The 16,428-nt window shown below is 36.2% G+C and overlaps 1 protein-coding gene across 1 annotated transcript in view; it reads left to right on the top strand.

Annotated features, from left to right (window-relative positions):
• The window catches only part of ppih (peptidylprolyl isomerase H (cyclophilin H)), a 45,868-nt gene that overhangs the window by 17,265 nt on the left and 12,175 nt on the right, over positions 1-16,428 (top strand). Inside the window, exons 2-3 of the mRNA XM_073819317.1 lie at positions 10,912-10,976; positions 11,210-11,233. Coding sequence (XP_073675418.1) covers positions 10,912-10,976; positions 11,210-11,233 — 89 coding nt within the window. The remainder of the gene's footprint in view (positions 1-10,911; positions 10,977-11,209; positions 11,234-16,428) is intronic.

The raw sequence follows: 16,428 nt of genomic DNA, 5'->3' as shown, positions 1-16,428 counted from the left end.
ATTTTATTTTATTTTTGGGGGAAAGAAATAAAATAAATCAATACTTTTATTCATCAAGTTAAACTGATTAAAAGTTACAGTAAAGACATTTACAATGTTAGAAAATATTCTATTTTAAATAAATGCTGTTCTTTTGAACTTTCTATTCATCAAAGAATTTTAATAAAATTTTGTACACAACACTTTTCAACATTTATAATAATCATAAATGTTTCTTGAGCATCAAATCGTCATATTAAACTGATTTCTGAAAGATCATGTGACACTGAAGACTGGAGTAATGATGCTGAAAATTCAGCTTTGATCACAGGAATAAATTAAACTTTACTATATATTCACATAGAAAACAGCCGTTTTAAATTGGAATAATATTTCACAATATTACTCTTTTTAATTGTTTTTATCAAATAAATGCAGCCTTGGTGAGCAAAAGATACTTTTTTTAAAAACATTAAAGACTTTGCTGGATAAAATTGTAGTTGTGTGCTGTGCTTTGACCAATATGTGTCCAAGTATTGTTGTGAAGCCATCGTGTTAGAATTATACACCATGCTCACATCTAACATGTAAATGTTTTATTTTATTTTTTTCCCAAAAGATTTTGTAATGTCTCTTCTCACATGTAACGTTAATGATTTTTAGCCATCTCTGTAAATAAAATATACAAAAGACTGAATGAAATTCTGTCTCAATTACATAATTTGAACAGTAGTAACAACCAACTTAATTTCCGTTTCTTTACATATTTAACATTTTAATACATTTAGATCAAAACATTTACATTATAAAGAATCCATAGAAAAGAACTGGAAATGTATGAGGGTAGGTTGTGGGTGATAAGTTACAGATATGTGCAAGCATCGCATTGCCATGACTCTTCTCTGGCTGGTGCGCTGCTGAGCCCCACGCAACTTAAATGGAATCACTGTATAGGACAGTTCTGATTATCGCAACTTCGTGTGTGTATGCACTAACACTTAATATCATATAGTTGTATATATATATGGGTGCTGGAAGTTGGGCAACAGTTTGACGTCCCTTGACCAGTCGCTCTGCTCGTAAGGATCCAGTCCTTTGATTCCCTTTATTTTCTCGTCATATCTCGTTTTTGCATAAGGATTTAGTTTAAGGCGGTATGGTCCGACAATGTTTTCTTTAGCCCGCTGCATTTTGTAGGATTATATTCTGTTTTCCACGTTAATCTTTCATTATTTTCATGCCAGATTATAGCCTGCTATGCCAGCCGGGCCAAACATACCCATAATTCTTTGCGTTCTGAAGAGGTTGCCGCCCATTTGGTCACATGTCTTAGCGATCTCTATTGTTAAGGTTGACGTCACTTGTCTCTAACTAATTTAACCAATTTAAACACATCTTTATTTTATCACATTTTATTAAATTGTATTAGTAATGATGAGCTTTTGTTCTAAATTTTGTTCTAAATATTGTATTCTAAAGTTAGTATTTTCCAAGTGCATGTCATGTCATGTCATGTGACTTGAGTGAGCGATCACACTCGGGCTGTGTCCAAATTCAGGGTCTACATCCTTCGGAGGACTCATTTGAAGGATGTTACGTAACAGCGCCGCGACGAAGGCTGTCCAAATTCATAGGATCCTTCAAATGCGGCCCCCAAATACGTCCTCCTTTTCCCCGAATTTGAAGGATGGGTCTGGTGGATCCTTTCCCGTCCTACCTATCCCATAATTCCTTTCGGCAGAGCGCTTCCAGAATTTTCAAATAATGGCGGACGAAGCAAGCGGTAGTAATGATGGAAGTTTTAAAAAAAAACTGGCGTTTCAAAAAATATTTTTTTACAGCGGTTGTCTAGTTAGGCGTTTGGTTTTAGCGTTCAGCTTATTTTTTTACGTTTGTATGTATATATGTTAAAAAACATCACTTTCGTAAACTAGCTTCTTTCTTACTGCCTGTGTGAATATCCCCTTACACACAGCTAATTTCTTGTTAGTGATTGAAGATGTTTTTAACGCTTTTAGGGATGAAAGTGTAGTTATTTTGTTTTGTGCAGTACAGATAACCTTACTTCTTGCTTAGCGCTGTCACGGTTGCTAGGCGACAGGATATGAGCAACGGGGAAGGGAGGGAACAGAAAGAAGGGTAGGCTGTCCAAATTCACTAGCCGTGTTTCCACTGTCGGGCCAAAAGCGGGCGTGCTAGTGCGTGCCAGAGCCAGTCGCGTTTCCACTGTCACTTCCGGGGCTTGATCGTGCCTCGTCGGTGCTTCCTCAGGGCCAATGGCCCAGGTTTTTCGGCCCGACGAAAACCTTGGGCCAAAGCGGGCCAGCCGGGGCTTGAGGCGTGGTCAAAGTGAAAGGCGGAGTGTGTCTGCGGTACGATGCGCATTTCGCTGTATTACTAATACAGGGCTCTTCTATGTATTTGGGCCGAGGACAATATACAACGCCAGGTTGACGGCGTCTGCAGAAACAAAGACGTGATAAAATACATCGTTGCTGGACTCGCAAAGCTAAATATCCAGCGCACCACAGTGCAAGTTCGAGACAAGTTGAAGAAATTGCGGGCGCAGTACAAAGCCATAAAAACGCACAATGGACAAAGCGGTGCCCAGAGAAGACACTTACATTAGGCAGATATTATATGGAAATTCCGTTTTGATGGGCACATTACTTAAATAGTTATCTGATGGGGCACCTTTTGTGTCCTGTGTAAATCAGGTCCTATTCAGTAATCGTTACACTATTAACTGTTGTTACAGATATGTGATGAAAACATTTAAATGCATGTCTGATTAGTATCTACTCGTATTTAAATTTGGAAAAATGCAAATAAGATCCTATAAAAATGAGATCTGATGTATAAGTTTATTTACATCGTCCAAAAAACCCCACAGAAACTCACCAACACACCTTGATAAATTGTTAACATACACTGTACCTGTATCTGTACCTAAATAAAAGCATTAAAAATTATACTAGAAGTACAACTGTGTAGTTATTTTTTGCAGTAGTGTATATGCAACATTTAGTTTAATGTAATACCAAGTTAGATGAAAGACTTGTGTGTCGGTCATAAAAACAAAGCTTCTTTTCAAGTGATTTATTAATGTAATATATTACAAATATTGCTGCTGCATAAACAACCGTTGCAGAGCACTTCTTGCATCAGAACAGACATCATCAACATTACAAGACGTTTCTGCATTCGCTGTATCCGGCTTCCACGTCGCTTTATTGTTCTTTTTCGCCTTGCAGCTAACATAAGCTTTCGCCGTAAATGCTGCTGAGCCTCCGTCTTCGCATCTTGTTTTCGCTGCCTCATCTTCCACCAAGAAAACACCGAAAGGAGCAAACAGCCACTTCGGCCAAGTGCACCTGTCTGCAGCCTGCAGATCGAGGCGGGGCTGAATCTGGGGTGGGGCTGCACGTGTCGCCCCGCCCACATGCCTTCTCATTGGTTGTAGGTAAATTAATGACGTCGACGCAACATCCCTCCCACAACTCATCTCATTGGTTAGTGAAATGGATCGTACAGCTCCAAGGAACCACAGACAGCAACGGTGATTTTGTCCGCCATTGTTGTTTTGGATTTCTGCCTCCGTCACTACTAGAGCAAGCTCCTGATTGGTTAACGCGGCGCGGATGATCGCCAAAGTTCAGATTTTTGAACTCGCGCATTAAGCATTTTAATCTATATAACATCATTTGAAAAACTCTGTATAAGCGTTTAAAGGAAGATAAACATGCTCACATTAGAAATTAGCAGTCTTTCCACAGTCATTTTCTTAAATAAATGCAATATTGTTACCTGAAAGTTAGGTTATATGTCCTGTCGAACAATCCACGTTTTCTGGAGTTCTTTGTCCTGTGGAAAAATGTGAAATGACGTATTATTTTACGGTTATACAATCTACATACCGGTACGCAACAATAAGCCACAGTTGGGGGTTGCTGGACTGCTATCCCTCACAGCCTCGTTTTCGATTCAAAATGGCGGCTGGCTGAATAAGGCGTATTCGCGCGTTTCGCGCCGCAGAATGGCTATTCGCGTCTTTGCATTGACTTAACATGTAAATCACTCGCGCTTGCCGCTTCATTCGCGTCCGGTGTGAACGCACCTTAAGCAACAGCAGAACCTCCGTGAATCTCCGAGCAACACAGCGGTATTTCAGTACTGAATGATTTAGCATTTTTTTTAATGAATCGAGTCAGTGAACGAACTGGTTGAATCCATCTATGGTTGAATCCGTGACTCGCTCATTAAGACAGGGACTACTGCCACCTATTGGTGGTTCGATTTTATATTTAAAGGTATTGCATTTTTCCAATATTTTATATTTATATTTAAAAGTATAACATTAATCTTATTACATTATTTATGTATTTGCAATTTTACTGTGTAAATGCATTTTTTGGAACCTCTTATCTTCATTAAACAGTCTAAAGAAAATACAGTTAAATGTCAATTTCATTGCAGGCCCGGTTTTTCCTGTGCAATGGAAAGATGGAGTTTGTTGATACTGATTTAATTTGTGCAACCATACAGAGTCTAATTATTCTAATTTGATGTATTGATAAAATTTAAGAATTTGATGTGAATGATGACACATACAGTTAGTAAGGTTAGGAAAATAAAGTTAAAAAGTGTCCTAGAAATCAATTTAAGGCAAATATCACAAATATTCAGATTAAGGTAAGACCTTATAGAGTAGTGATGTTGCTTCAGAATGGATTAATTTACAGCAAAAAAGGCATTTTTTTTTTGCCCCAGACAAGTAAATTTTTGACTCGGACAAGTGAATGTCTAATTTTCACTAACTTACTCAGGTATCCTGACTGTACTAAAATGGGTTGGCAAAGTTAATAAAGAAAAAGTTTAGTTGTTCTTTTTATTAAGTGAATCTATTGTTCCTTAGCATTGCTGTTAAGATGACATCAACCCTAACCCCACAGCAAACAGAAACCGAACCGAACCGTGGCTCCAAAACCGTGAACCGAACCGAATCGTGCCTTTGGTGTATCGTTACACCCCTAATCTTTATTAAGTTTTATAATCAACTTACTGAAATGCTATTTAAACGTACAGTTATTATTATTCTTCTGAGACTAAAATCTATCCAACCAAGCCTAGCAACTACAGTCATGTTAGTGACATGCTAATCAGGCTTGAAACATGCTAACAACATGTTAATCATGCTAGAAACGTGCTAGTAACTTGCTAATCATGCTAAGAACAGGCTACTAATGCTAACATCATGCTAGCGACATTCTAATCATGCTAGTGACATGTTAATCATGCTTACAACATGCTAATCACGCTAGTAACTTGCTAATCATGCTAGCGATATTCTAATCATGCTAGTAACGTTAATCATGTTAGAAAAATGCTAACAACGTGCTAATCATGTTAAAAACATGCTAATAACGGCTAATCATGTTAGAAACATGCTAGAAACATACTAATAACTTGTTAATCATGTTAGAAACATGCTTACAACATGCTAATCATGCTAGCAATATTCTAATCATGCTAGTAACTTGCTAATCATGCTAGCGATATTCTAATCATGCTAGTCACGTTAATCATGTTAGAAAAATGCTAGTGCCTTGCTAATCATACTAGAAACTAATGCTAACATCATGCTAGCAACAGCTAATCATGTTGGAAACATGCTAATAGCTTGCTAATCATGCTAGAAACATGCTAACATCATACTAATGTTGACAAAATGTTTATTAGGCTAGAAACATTAATAACATGTTAATGCAGGCTAGAAATATGCTAGCAACATGTTATTCATGCTGGTAACTTGCTAATCATGTTAAGAAAATTGTAACAACATGCTAGAAACATACTAATAACTTGTTAATCATGCTAGAAACATGCTTACAACATGCTAATCCCGCTAGTAACTTGCTAATCATGCTAGCGATATTCTAATCATGCTAGTAACGTTAATCATGTTAGAAAAGTGCTAACAACGTGCTAATCATGTTAAAAACATGCTCGTGCCTTGCTAATCATACTAGAAACTAATGTTAACATCATGCTAGCAACAGCTAATCATGTTGGAAACATGCTAATAGCTTGCTAATCATGCTAGACACATGCTAACATCATACTAATGTTAGAAACATGTTAAATTAGGCTAGAAACGTTAATAACATGTTAATGCAGGCTAGAAATATGCTAGCAACATGTTAATCATGCTGGTAACTTGCTAATCATGTTAAGAAAATTGTAACAACATGTTAATCATGTTAGAAACATGCTTACAACATGCTAATCATGCTAGCAATATTCTAATCATGCTAGCAATATTCTAATCATGCTAGTCACGTTAATCATGTTAGAAAAATGCTAACAACATGCTAATCATGTTAAAAACATGCTCGTGCCTTGCTAATCATACTAGAAACTAATGCTAACATCATGCTAGCAACATGCTAGCAACAGCTAATCATGTTGGAAACATGCTAATAGCTTGCTAATCATGCTAGAAACATGCTAACATCATACTAATGTTGACAAAATGTTAATTAGGCTAGAAACGTTAATAACATGTTAATGCAGGCTAGAAATATGCTAGCAACATGTTAATCATGCTGGTAACTTGCTAATCATGTTAAAAAAATTGTAACAACATGCTAATCATGTTAGAAACATGCTAGAAACATACTAATAACTTGTTAATCATGCTAGAAACATGCTTAAAACATGCTAATCACGCTAGTAACTTGCTAATCATGCTAGCGATATTCTAATCATGCTAGTAACGTTAATCATGTTAGAAAAATGCTAACAACATGCTAATCATGTTAAAAACATGCTCGTGCCTTGCTAATCATACTAGAAACTAATGTTAACATCATGCTAGCAACATGCTAGCAACAGCTAATCATGTTGGAAACATGCTAATAGCTTGCTAATCATGCTAGAAACACGCTAACATCATACTAATGTTAGAAACATGTTAAATTAGGCTAGAAACATTAATAACATGTTAATGCAGGCTAGCAACATGTTAATCATGCTGGTAACTTGCTAATCATGTTAAGAAAATTGTAACAACATGCTAATCATGTTAGAAACATGCTAGTGCCTTGCTAATCTTACTAGAAACTAATGCTAACAACATGCTAATCATGTTAAAAACATGCTTGTGCCTTGTTAATCATACTAGAAACTAATGTTAACATCATGCTAGCAACATGCTAGCAACAGCTAATCATGTTGGAAACATGCTAATAGCTTGCTAATAATGCTAGAAACATGCTAACATCATACTAATGTTAGAAACATGTTAAATTAGGCTAGAAACGTTAATAACATGTTAATGCAGGCTAGCAACATGTTAATCATGCTGGTAACTTGCTAATCATGTTAAGAAAATTGTAACAACATGCTAATCATGTTAGAAACATGCTAGTGCCTTGTTAATCTTACTAGAAACTAATGCTAACAACATGCTAATCATGTTAAAAACATGCTTGTGCCTTGCTAATCATACTAGAAACTAATGTTAACATCATGCTAGCAACATGCTAGCAACAGCTAATCATGTTGGAAACATGCTAATAGCTTGCTAATTATGCTAGAAACATGCTAACATCATACTAATGTTAGAAACATGTTAAATTAGGCTAGAAAAGTTAATAACATGTTAATGCAGGCTAGAAATATGCTAGTAACATGTTAATCATGCTGGTAACTTGCTAAACATGTTAAGAAAATTGTAACAACGTGATAATCATGTTAGAAACATGCTAGTGCCTTGCTAATCTTACTAGAAACATGCTAGCAACATATTGATGATGCTAACAACATGCTATCAACATGTTAGCAAAATTCTATTGACATGTTAATCATGTTACAAACATGCTAGCAACATGCTAGTAACTTGCTAATCATGTTAGCTACATGCTAGTAACATGCTAAATAAGCTAGAAACCGTATTGCCTTCAAAACATTCAAGCTTTAAGCTTCAAAACTACTTTAAACTTCAATCTTTTTCTCACTGAAAACCATTTCTAAAACTTTTAAACCTTTTTTTACACTTTCTGATCAACTTAAAAGTTGTCTTGACAAACTTTTTTTATCTAGTTAATACTTATTATCTTTCTCTTTTTTTTTGCTTGAAAATTAAAGTCAAAAATCAAAAACACAATTAGTTTAATCAAACATTCTCGGCATACAGCAGTCAGCATTTGAAGTGGATCAAAAAAGTTCATCAAAAGAAGGGGTATTGTGTTGGTTTTAGGACAACTTTGATGAAAGGTTTGGATCCAAATGTTGACTACTGTGTAGGTTTTCACACCCTTTTGAAACTATTTAAATATTTCCAAGAAAAGTTTGTCATTAAAAGTAGGTTTACGTTTTGACAGCATTTCTCTGAACTACAACTCGCCACAACTTCCTGTTGGTTTGGAGGTTGTTTTTTCTCTCCAAATTGCCCACCAAGTGAGTCAAATAGAAACCCTTCTAGAGTGTGGTCTCTTTGCAGTGTGTCGCTTGGGAAGTTACAAACACACAGTTTAGAACATCTGTCATCTTTTTATTTAATTGCAAGAATTTGCACCAATGAATCATGCACAATACCAGCAAAACTGAAAAAAAAAAAATAATAATAACTTGTGGGATTTGTTAAAAAAAAAAATCTTTGTAACAATTTGCACCAACAAATCTTAAGTAAATTTGACTTCTGCTGCTCTGTACAATCAACTTATTATTAAACGTAAAGACATTGCATCATTCTATAAGTGAAATTATATATAATTAAGCAAAAGTAACTTTAACAAAGAAAATAAGTAACTTTAGCTTGGCCAGTTAGTCAAAGCTAACTTGGCAATACTTTGGTTTTACTTAATATAACACCAATTAAACCATACTTTTAAAGTAAATTATACAGTAGATATCATGTAGATACCATATCTACATAATCAGTAAAGCGGCGCTCATCCGAACACAGAGACTTCAATACTTGGTAGACAATACACGATGGCAGTAACATTCTGTGGTTCATTTTTTGAGCATGAATGTGTCATTTAAAGGAGAAAATGAACTCCAGATGTTACTTAATCTTAACAACAAAGCCAATGATAAAACAGTGTAAATACAGCTGGAAAGCAGGGGAAAAAATCAACCTTATTATTTAATTATGCCCAAATGCGTGATGGCAACACCAGTATCAGAAAAGTTGAGTAGGTTTTACTTAATTTTATAAAGTTTGTATTTACTCTTTAACTTTTACAGGCTTAAGGGGAGACACTGCAGGCAAAAATGCTGTTTTTTTATGCACCTGTCAAGTTTGAGATTGAGTGTTTTTTTCAGACTAGGGGAAAGAAAACACTCCAAAAGACACTGTTAAGTGTTTCTTTTATAGCACTTTATCCATTTGTGTCAGTAGATTTAAATTACAAGCCATATTTTTAAAGACTGTTTTCTCAAAATGAGTTTTTTCTCCTACACTGAGCCATAAATCTCCACTTCAGTAGCACTTACACACACCAAACTTTACATTTTTATTCCAGTCTGTAGCCTGAAGGTTTTTACAGAGGGATTTATTCATATATCATTAGCTTGATTTTACACAACATTTTATTCCCCCAAAAATGTAAAAATATATATTGTTCCAAGTTTATTCTGAGTGGCAAAATGAGATTCCGTCTGTAAAAACAATTTGACTCTATGTCAAAAAATGTAAATAAGAATTTTGAAACTGACATTTAGTTGATAATGATATTTAGACCTACCATTTTAGGGAACTTGTAATACAAAAAAATGTTTGCAATTATAAATGTAATCAATCAACCGGGTAAGTAAGGTGATTACTATTAGTTATTTTTTTACCCTATTCACCTGCAGTGTCTCGCCTTAAATTAAGTACCAATATAGAATTATTTTTTTTTGTTTGTTTTTTAATTATTGCCTACATTTTTTTTTTTTCATGTAGAAATTACATTTGCTTTTCTGTAGTATTTACTACACCACAGAATCATTTTTATCAGTGTGTGAAAAGGTCAAAATCCTAAAGATTTGCGTTGAAAGAGGGATTCAGATCGTTCTTAGAGACCCAAATTTTTGGAGACAAAAGCAGCTACTTCTCCATGACCTAGCAACTGTCCCGAACGCCCTATCAACCACATGGCAGCGCCCTGGCAACAACCCACAACAAAAGCATCTTGGTGCTCATTAATTTTGCAAGAGCAAGAACCACTCACATTTCCTTCAAAACAAAAGTTTCACAAATTTCTCTTGATTCTCAGCCTCATAAAAAGGATAAAAGGATTTACTTTTCTGTAACTCTAAGCATTGGTTAACAATCCATGCAGAAGCATTTCTTTGCTTCTGTGAGTTGGATCCTTTCCAAATTACCAAGACTAATCAATAAGTCAGTTAGCATTGACTTTTTATTAGTTTAGTATGAAAAACAGTTTCTAGTTTTAAAGTCATACCTGTTACCGACCCCATCGTCATCTTAAATAATTCTCAGGCTGGTTGACTATCACAAATGTCCTCAGAATAGAGAACTGCTGTACTAACGTGGCACTAGATTTATCCATTAGTTGAGTCCAAACAAGGAGCTCTTGTACGACACTATGGCCAAGATAACCCACGTGGGCTTGTGACAGCTCCAACTCGCACGCTTCATTTCTCACGTGTGCTTATGTAGAACAACAACAACCTACATTCATTCATTCCACAAGCACACAACAACAAATCATCCGTCCGTGGTTAATGCCTCACATCCTGTATGCTTTTGTTTGCTTTTTTTTTCCACAGATGACTAAAAAGTGCATTCTGTTTGTCACCGCACCAGAGAATGCAACACCTTTCATTTGAATGTGACTCAGGGTCAATCTAAATAAGAAAAACTTGTCTCTTTGTTTGTAATCAGCTTTTATTTAATTGTGTTTTTTTTTTTTTTTTCAGGAAGTGGGCAGAATGAAGGTAGAGCTTTTTGCTGACATTGTTCCAAAGACTGCGGAAAATTTTCGGTAAGATGATTTCACAGTCTTTTTATGCATACACCCACTCAGGATATGCTCTGAAAAAACTGTGTGTGTGTGTGTGTGTGTGTGTATGTATGCAAAATGTGTTCACTGCTTACATGACAAGCTATTGTCTCTTCTAAACGTAACTTCTAAATTTCAGTGGAATTGCTGCAGGCAGGCATTATAACAGACATGTAAATCTGTTTTTTTTTTTTTTTCTCCTCTGTGTTTTTCAGGCAGTTCTGTACTGGTGAATTCAAGTAAGTCCGACTCAGATTTCAGTAAGTTAAAGGGAAAGATCACCCAAAAATAAACATTTGCAGTTAATTTACTCACCCTCAGGCCATCCAAGATATACAGTACAGGGATGGAAATAAGCACCCTCCACCAGCCAAATGCGGGTGATTTTGTGTTGTGGCGGGTAAACTCGCTTCACCCACCGGCCACCGTGGCGGGTAAATAAAAATAACATACTTCAACCGGACGGCGTGAGGCGGTAATGCACCTTAACGTTAGTTGCGAACTGCAGTTAAAATACACAAAGAAGACGACGGCGGACACTTTTAGCGGAGGCACACCTTCAAAAAAATGTGGCGATACATCACAGGCGTTAAGAGGTCTGTTAAAATATCTTTACAATCTGCTTTTGAAGAAATATATTGTATTTCGTTCTACAGCGCACATTCTGTCAGATGCAATTCATGGCGGGTCTTTCTCAATATACTGTACGACGCGGCATTCATTCACATCAGATGATAACTCGGCGGCAGAGTTCCACTCACACAGGGGCGTAATTTCCACTGGGGACACGCTTTTCAAAATCCCGTTGGTGTCCACCCAAACGGTTTTGTTAAGTAATCTCTTGTATTTTAGAATGCACGCTCTACGCTGCCGAGAGTTTCGCGCTATAGTAAAAACGAAACCAAAAGTAAAATGCGCACGCGCTTTCAAAAGACACTTTAATACCCTGCGTTTAGAGAGCGACTTCCCAATGCGCACAAATTAGGCTACATAAAATATCTAGGCTGTTATAGTATGTGGGCTATAAGTTGTGTAGTTGTGAAGACAGCTCTGTATCATGATAGAAAAATTCGGTGAAAATGTCAGTATTTTATTGAGACTTGAGATTAAATAAACTGCTCAAGTATAGTAGATCTTGTAGTATTCATTTTCACATGCAGCTACACATTGTCGGTTAAAAACATAAAGTGGCTGGTAAAAACATTTAGTGGTTGGTATATTTTGAAATCCACCAGCCACACTGGCCGGTGGACAAAAAAGTTAATTTCCATCCCTGATACAGTATCTCACAAAAGTGAGTACACCCCTCACATTTCAGCAATAATTTTAGTATATCTCCTCAAGTGACAATACTATAGAAATGAAACTTGGATATATTTTAGAGAAGTCAGTGTGCAGCTTGTATAGCAGTATAGATTTAGTGTCCACTGAAAATTACTCAACATACAGCCATTATTGTCAAAATAATGCTGGCAACAAAAGTGAGTACACCCTAAGTGAGCTTGTTCAAAGTGTCAATATATTGTGTTACCACCATTGTTATCTGGCACTGCTTTAATCATCCTGGACTTGGAATTGACCAGAGCTGCACAGGTTGTTGCTGGGATCTAGTGTTGTTTTTGGCGGCCGATTTTAATTTTAGTTTTAGTCTAGTCTTTGTGTGAAGCTGTCATTTTAGTTTTTATTAGTTTTAGTCATGTTCATACACTTTTTAGTCTAGTCATGTTTTAGTCGACTAAAAGTCTGAGCATTTTAGTCTTATTTTAGTCAGAATTACCCATGACTATTTTCGTCTAGTTTTAGTCGATGAAAACTGATGACATTTTAGTCTAGTTTTAGTCGACGAAAACTGATGACATTTAGTCAATTTTTAGTCAATGAAAATTGTATTTTAGTCTATTTTTAGTAATGCAATTTTATTTAACCCTGTCAATATAGTAAATAAGTGCCTAGTAGTATAGACGAAACCAAAGTTTTTTTTTTTTTTTTTTTAGCCAAACCCATTTCAAACAAGGTTATCTTATATTATTGTTACCTTATAAGCTCAAGAATACATCCATTCCAGACATGGAAGATGCTCTAATTTGAAATTACAACATTTATTTTACCTACCAAACATTTTTGGAGGTACACACACATAAATTTAAATAAAAAATAAAAATAAAAACAATAAATAAAATAAAATAGCATCACGTGACAATGCCAGAAAAAAATACATTCAAGTTTAACAAACGTGACTGCTTCGTTTTCTGATTCAAACAACACAAGTGTCATTCACTTCTTTATTAAGAATAAATCATAATACGAATAAATATGTACGTGTAGTTTTGTGCATGTTCATTTTGTAGTAATTCCCGCTTCAAAAGCACTTCTGATTAATAATAATATTAGTCAATTTAACAATATTCTTAATTTACTTTGATCATCTATGGCTACACAAATCATGCTTGTACTTTTATAAGTTTATTTACAGATTAATTAATTTGTGTAAGTAAAATATTTCTTATGGTTTCCGTAGCACAAATTGATTCATTATGTGAAACTGTCCAAAAATCGCTTTGACATCTGGGACGCAAAAGAAACGTTTTCCACCTTTGACCACAAGATGTCATTAGAGTACAAAGTGTTGAAAAGCTTCGAGTAATGAAGCTTTTTAGATTCAGTTGAGGGGAACGCTTTGGTGCTTCGAAAAGCTTAATTTTCCCATCACTACTAAAAAGTAGGAAAAAATGTATGGGTCATTTCTTCTTTTTCTCCCAAAGACGAACCACAGCTGACCAGCCATCGGTCCCTTTCTCTGTGTCAAACTTAACTTTGTTTGTAGTCGTCTTCTAATAATGCCGCGAGTGTGACTTGAGAAAGTGACGTCGCCTGCGGTTTAGGATAGAAGGGATACAGCTCTGGCTACTGGGCATGCGCACATCAATCTAACGTTATAACATTTCGCTTCGTCTAGTTTTCGTCGCCGAAAATGAAGAGACATTTTAGTATAGTTTTTATTTTGTAAACCACATTTAGTCTTGTTTTTATTTGTCAACGATATTGCATTATACATTTTATTATAGTCATCGTCACATGACCAGCATTTTCGTTTCGTTTCGTCTCGTTTTCGTCACGTGATAAAGGTTCGTTGACGACGATATTTAGTCATTTTCGTTGACGAAAGCAACTGGGGTCCTCTTCCACTCCTCACAGAGCTGCTGGATGTTAGACACATGGTGCTTCTCCACCTTACACTTGAGGATGTCCCATAGGTGTTTAATAGGGTTCAGGTCTGGAGACATACTTGGCCATTCCATCACCTTCACCTTCAGCTTCCTCAGCAAGGCAGTTGTCATCTTGGTGGTGTGTTTGGGTTTATCATGTGCCCTAGTTTCTGGAGGGAAGCCATCATGTTCTGCTTCAGAATGTACAGTACATAATGGAATCCATGTTTCCCTCAATGAACTGCAGCTCCCCAGTACCAGCAGCACTCATGTAGCCCCAGACCAGGATGCTACCACCACCATGCTTGACTGTAGGCAAGACACAATTTTCTTGGTACTCCTCACCAGGGCATCGCCACAAATGCTGGACACCATCTGAGGCAAACAAGTTTATCTTATAGTCTCATCAGACCACAGGACATGGTTCCAGTAATTCATGCTCTTGGAAAGGTTGTCTTCAGCAAACTGTTTGCAGGCTTTCTTGTGAGCCAGCTTCAGTTGAGGCTTCCTTCTGGGATGACGCCTATGCAAACCGACTGTATGCAACCTTTAAAGCAATGCTGGCAGCATTCATGCATCTGTTTTTTGAAGCCAGGTTCTGCACCTTCGCTGATCGACTCTTGCAAGGCCTGTTCCGAACGGAACCCATCTTGGAAAACCTCTGTATGACCCTGACCACTGTGTTACTGAACCTCTAATAGCCTTAGCGATCTTTGTGGAGAGCAACAATTCTAATTCTCAAATCCTCAGAGTTCTTTGCCATGAGATGCCATGTTGAACATCCAGTGGTCAGTATGAGAGAATTGTACTTAAAGCACCTAATTTTAACTGCTCTAATACAAGATACACAACTTTGTATGGTCCTGTCAAGCAGACAGAAACATTAACATGATGAATATTTTGACAATAATGGCTGTATGTTGAGTTATTTTCAGGGAACAGTAAATCTATACTGCTATACAAGCTGCACATTGACTACTCTATAATATATCCAAGTTTAATTTCTATAGTAATGTCACATTAAAATGTTTGCTGAAATGTGAGGAGTGTACTCACTTTTGTGAGATATTGTAGATGATAATGTATTAAGATCTTATGAAGTAAAAATGATTGGTCTGTGCAATAAACTGAACATTATTTACAACAGTAATTATCTGTAATCCAAAGCCTCAGACAAATGGTGGAAAATGAACTGGTTCAAATAACTAAATAACCAAAATAACCAGTTTTTGTAACCACACAATATTCTGAAAGTGAGATTTGAGAGCTGGTTCATCCTGCTCACTAAAAAGAACCGGTTCATAAGAATGATTCATTTGCAAACCTGGTTACTGCGGGCCGTTTGTCTAAGGCTCTGGATTACAGGTAATGATGTTGTTATAATGTTAAAGGATTAGTTTACTTTCAAACAAAAGTTTATAGATAATGTACTCACCCTCTTGTCATCCAAGATGTTCATGTCTTTCTTTCTTCAGTCATAAAGAAATTGTTTTTTGAGGAAGACATTTATGGATTTATCTCCATATAATGGATATGTATGGTGCCCCCAAATTTGAACTTTCAAAATGCAGTTGAAATGCAGCTTCAATGGGTCTTATCTAGCGAAACGATCGATTATTTTAGAAACAAATTGACAATTTGACTTGTTAACCTCAAATGCTTGTCACCTGTCTGCGATGTGCATGTGTAGTCTGTGTGAACTGGCTCAATACAGTTAGGGTATGTCCAAAAACTCCCATCTCATTTTCTTCCCCAACTTCCAAATTGTCCTGTCGCTGCAGAACTACCGACCCAGTGTTTACAAAGTGAACATACAAAAAAGATCAAACGCCCTTTACAAAAAAAGGTAAAACAGCGTTGTAGGATGATTTTGAAGACTAAAACGAGATGGGAGTTTTTGGACATACCCTAACTGTATTGACCCAAATTACTCAGACTACGCATTGCAGAGACGAGACAAGATGGTTATAAGTATATAAACTGTCAATTTGTTTTGAAAATAACTGATCGTTTCACTAAATAAGACCCTTCTTCTTTGGCTGGGAATCTGGGATAATTTAGAGCCCTTTGAAGCTTCGTTTAAACTGCATTTTGTAAGTTCAAACTTGGGGGCACCATTCGTATCCATTATATTGAGAGAAATCCTGAAATGTTTTCCTCAAGAAACATAATTTCTTTACAACTGAAGAAAGAAAGACATGAACATCTTGAATGACAAGGGGGTGAGT

The sequence above is a fragment of the Garra rufa genome, chromosome 15 (genome assembly GCF_049309525.1).
Source record: "Garra rufa chromosome 15, GarRuf1.0, whole genome shotgun sequence".
In the NCBI taxonomy this organism is placed as follows: Eukaryota; Metazoa; Chordata; class Actinopteri; order Cypriniformes; family Cyprinidae; genus Garra; species Garra rufa.
Note: the sequence above shows the minus strand (reverse complement) of the source record. Positions and strands in the feature narration are given on the sequence as shown.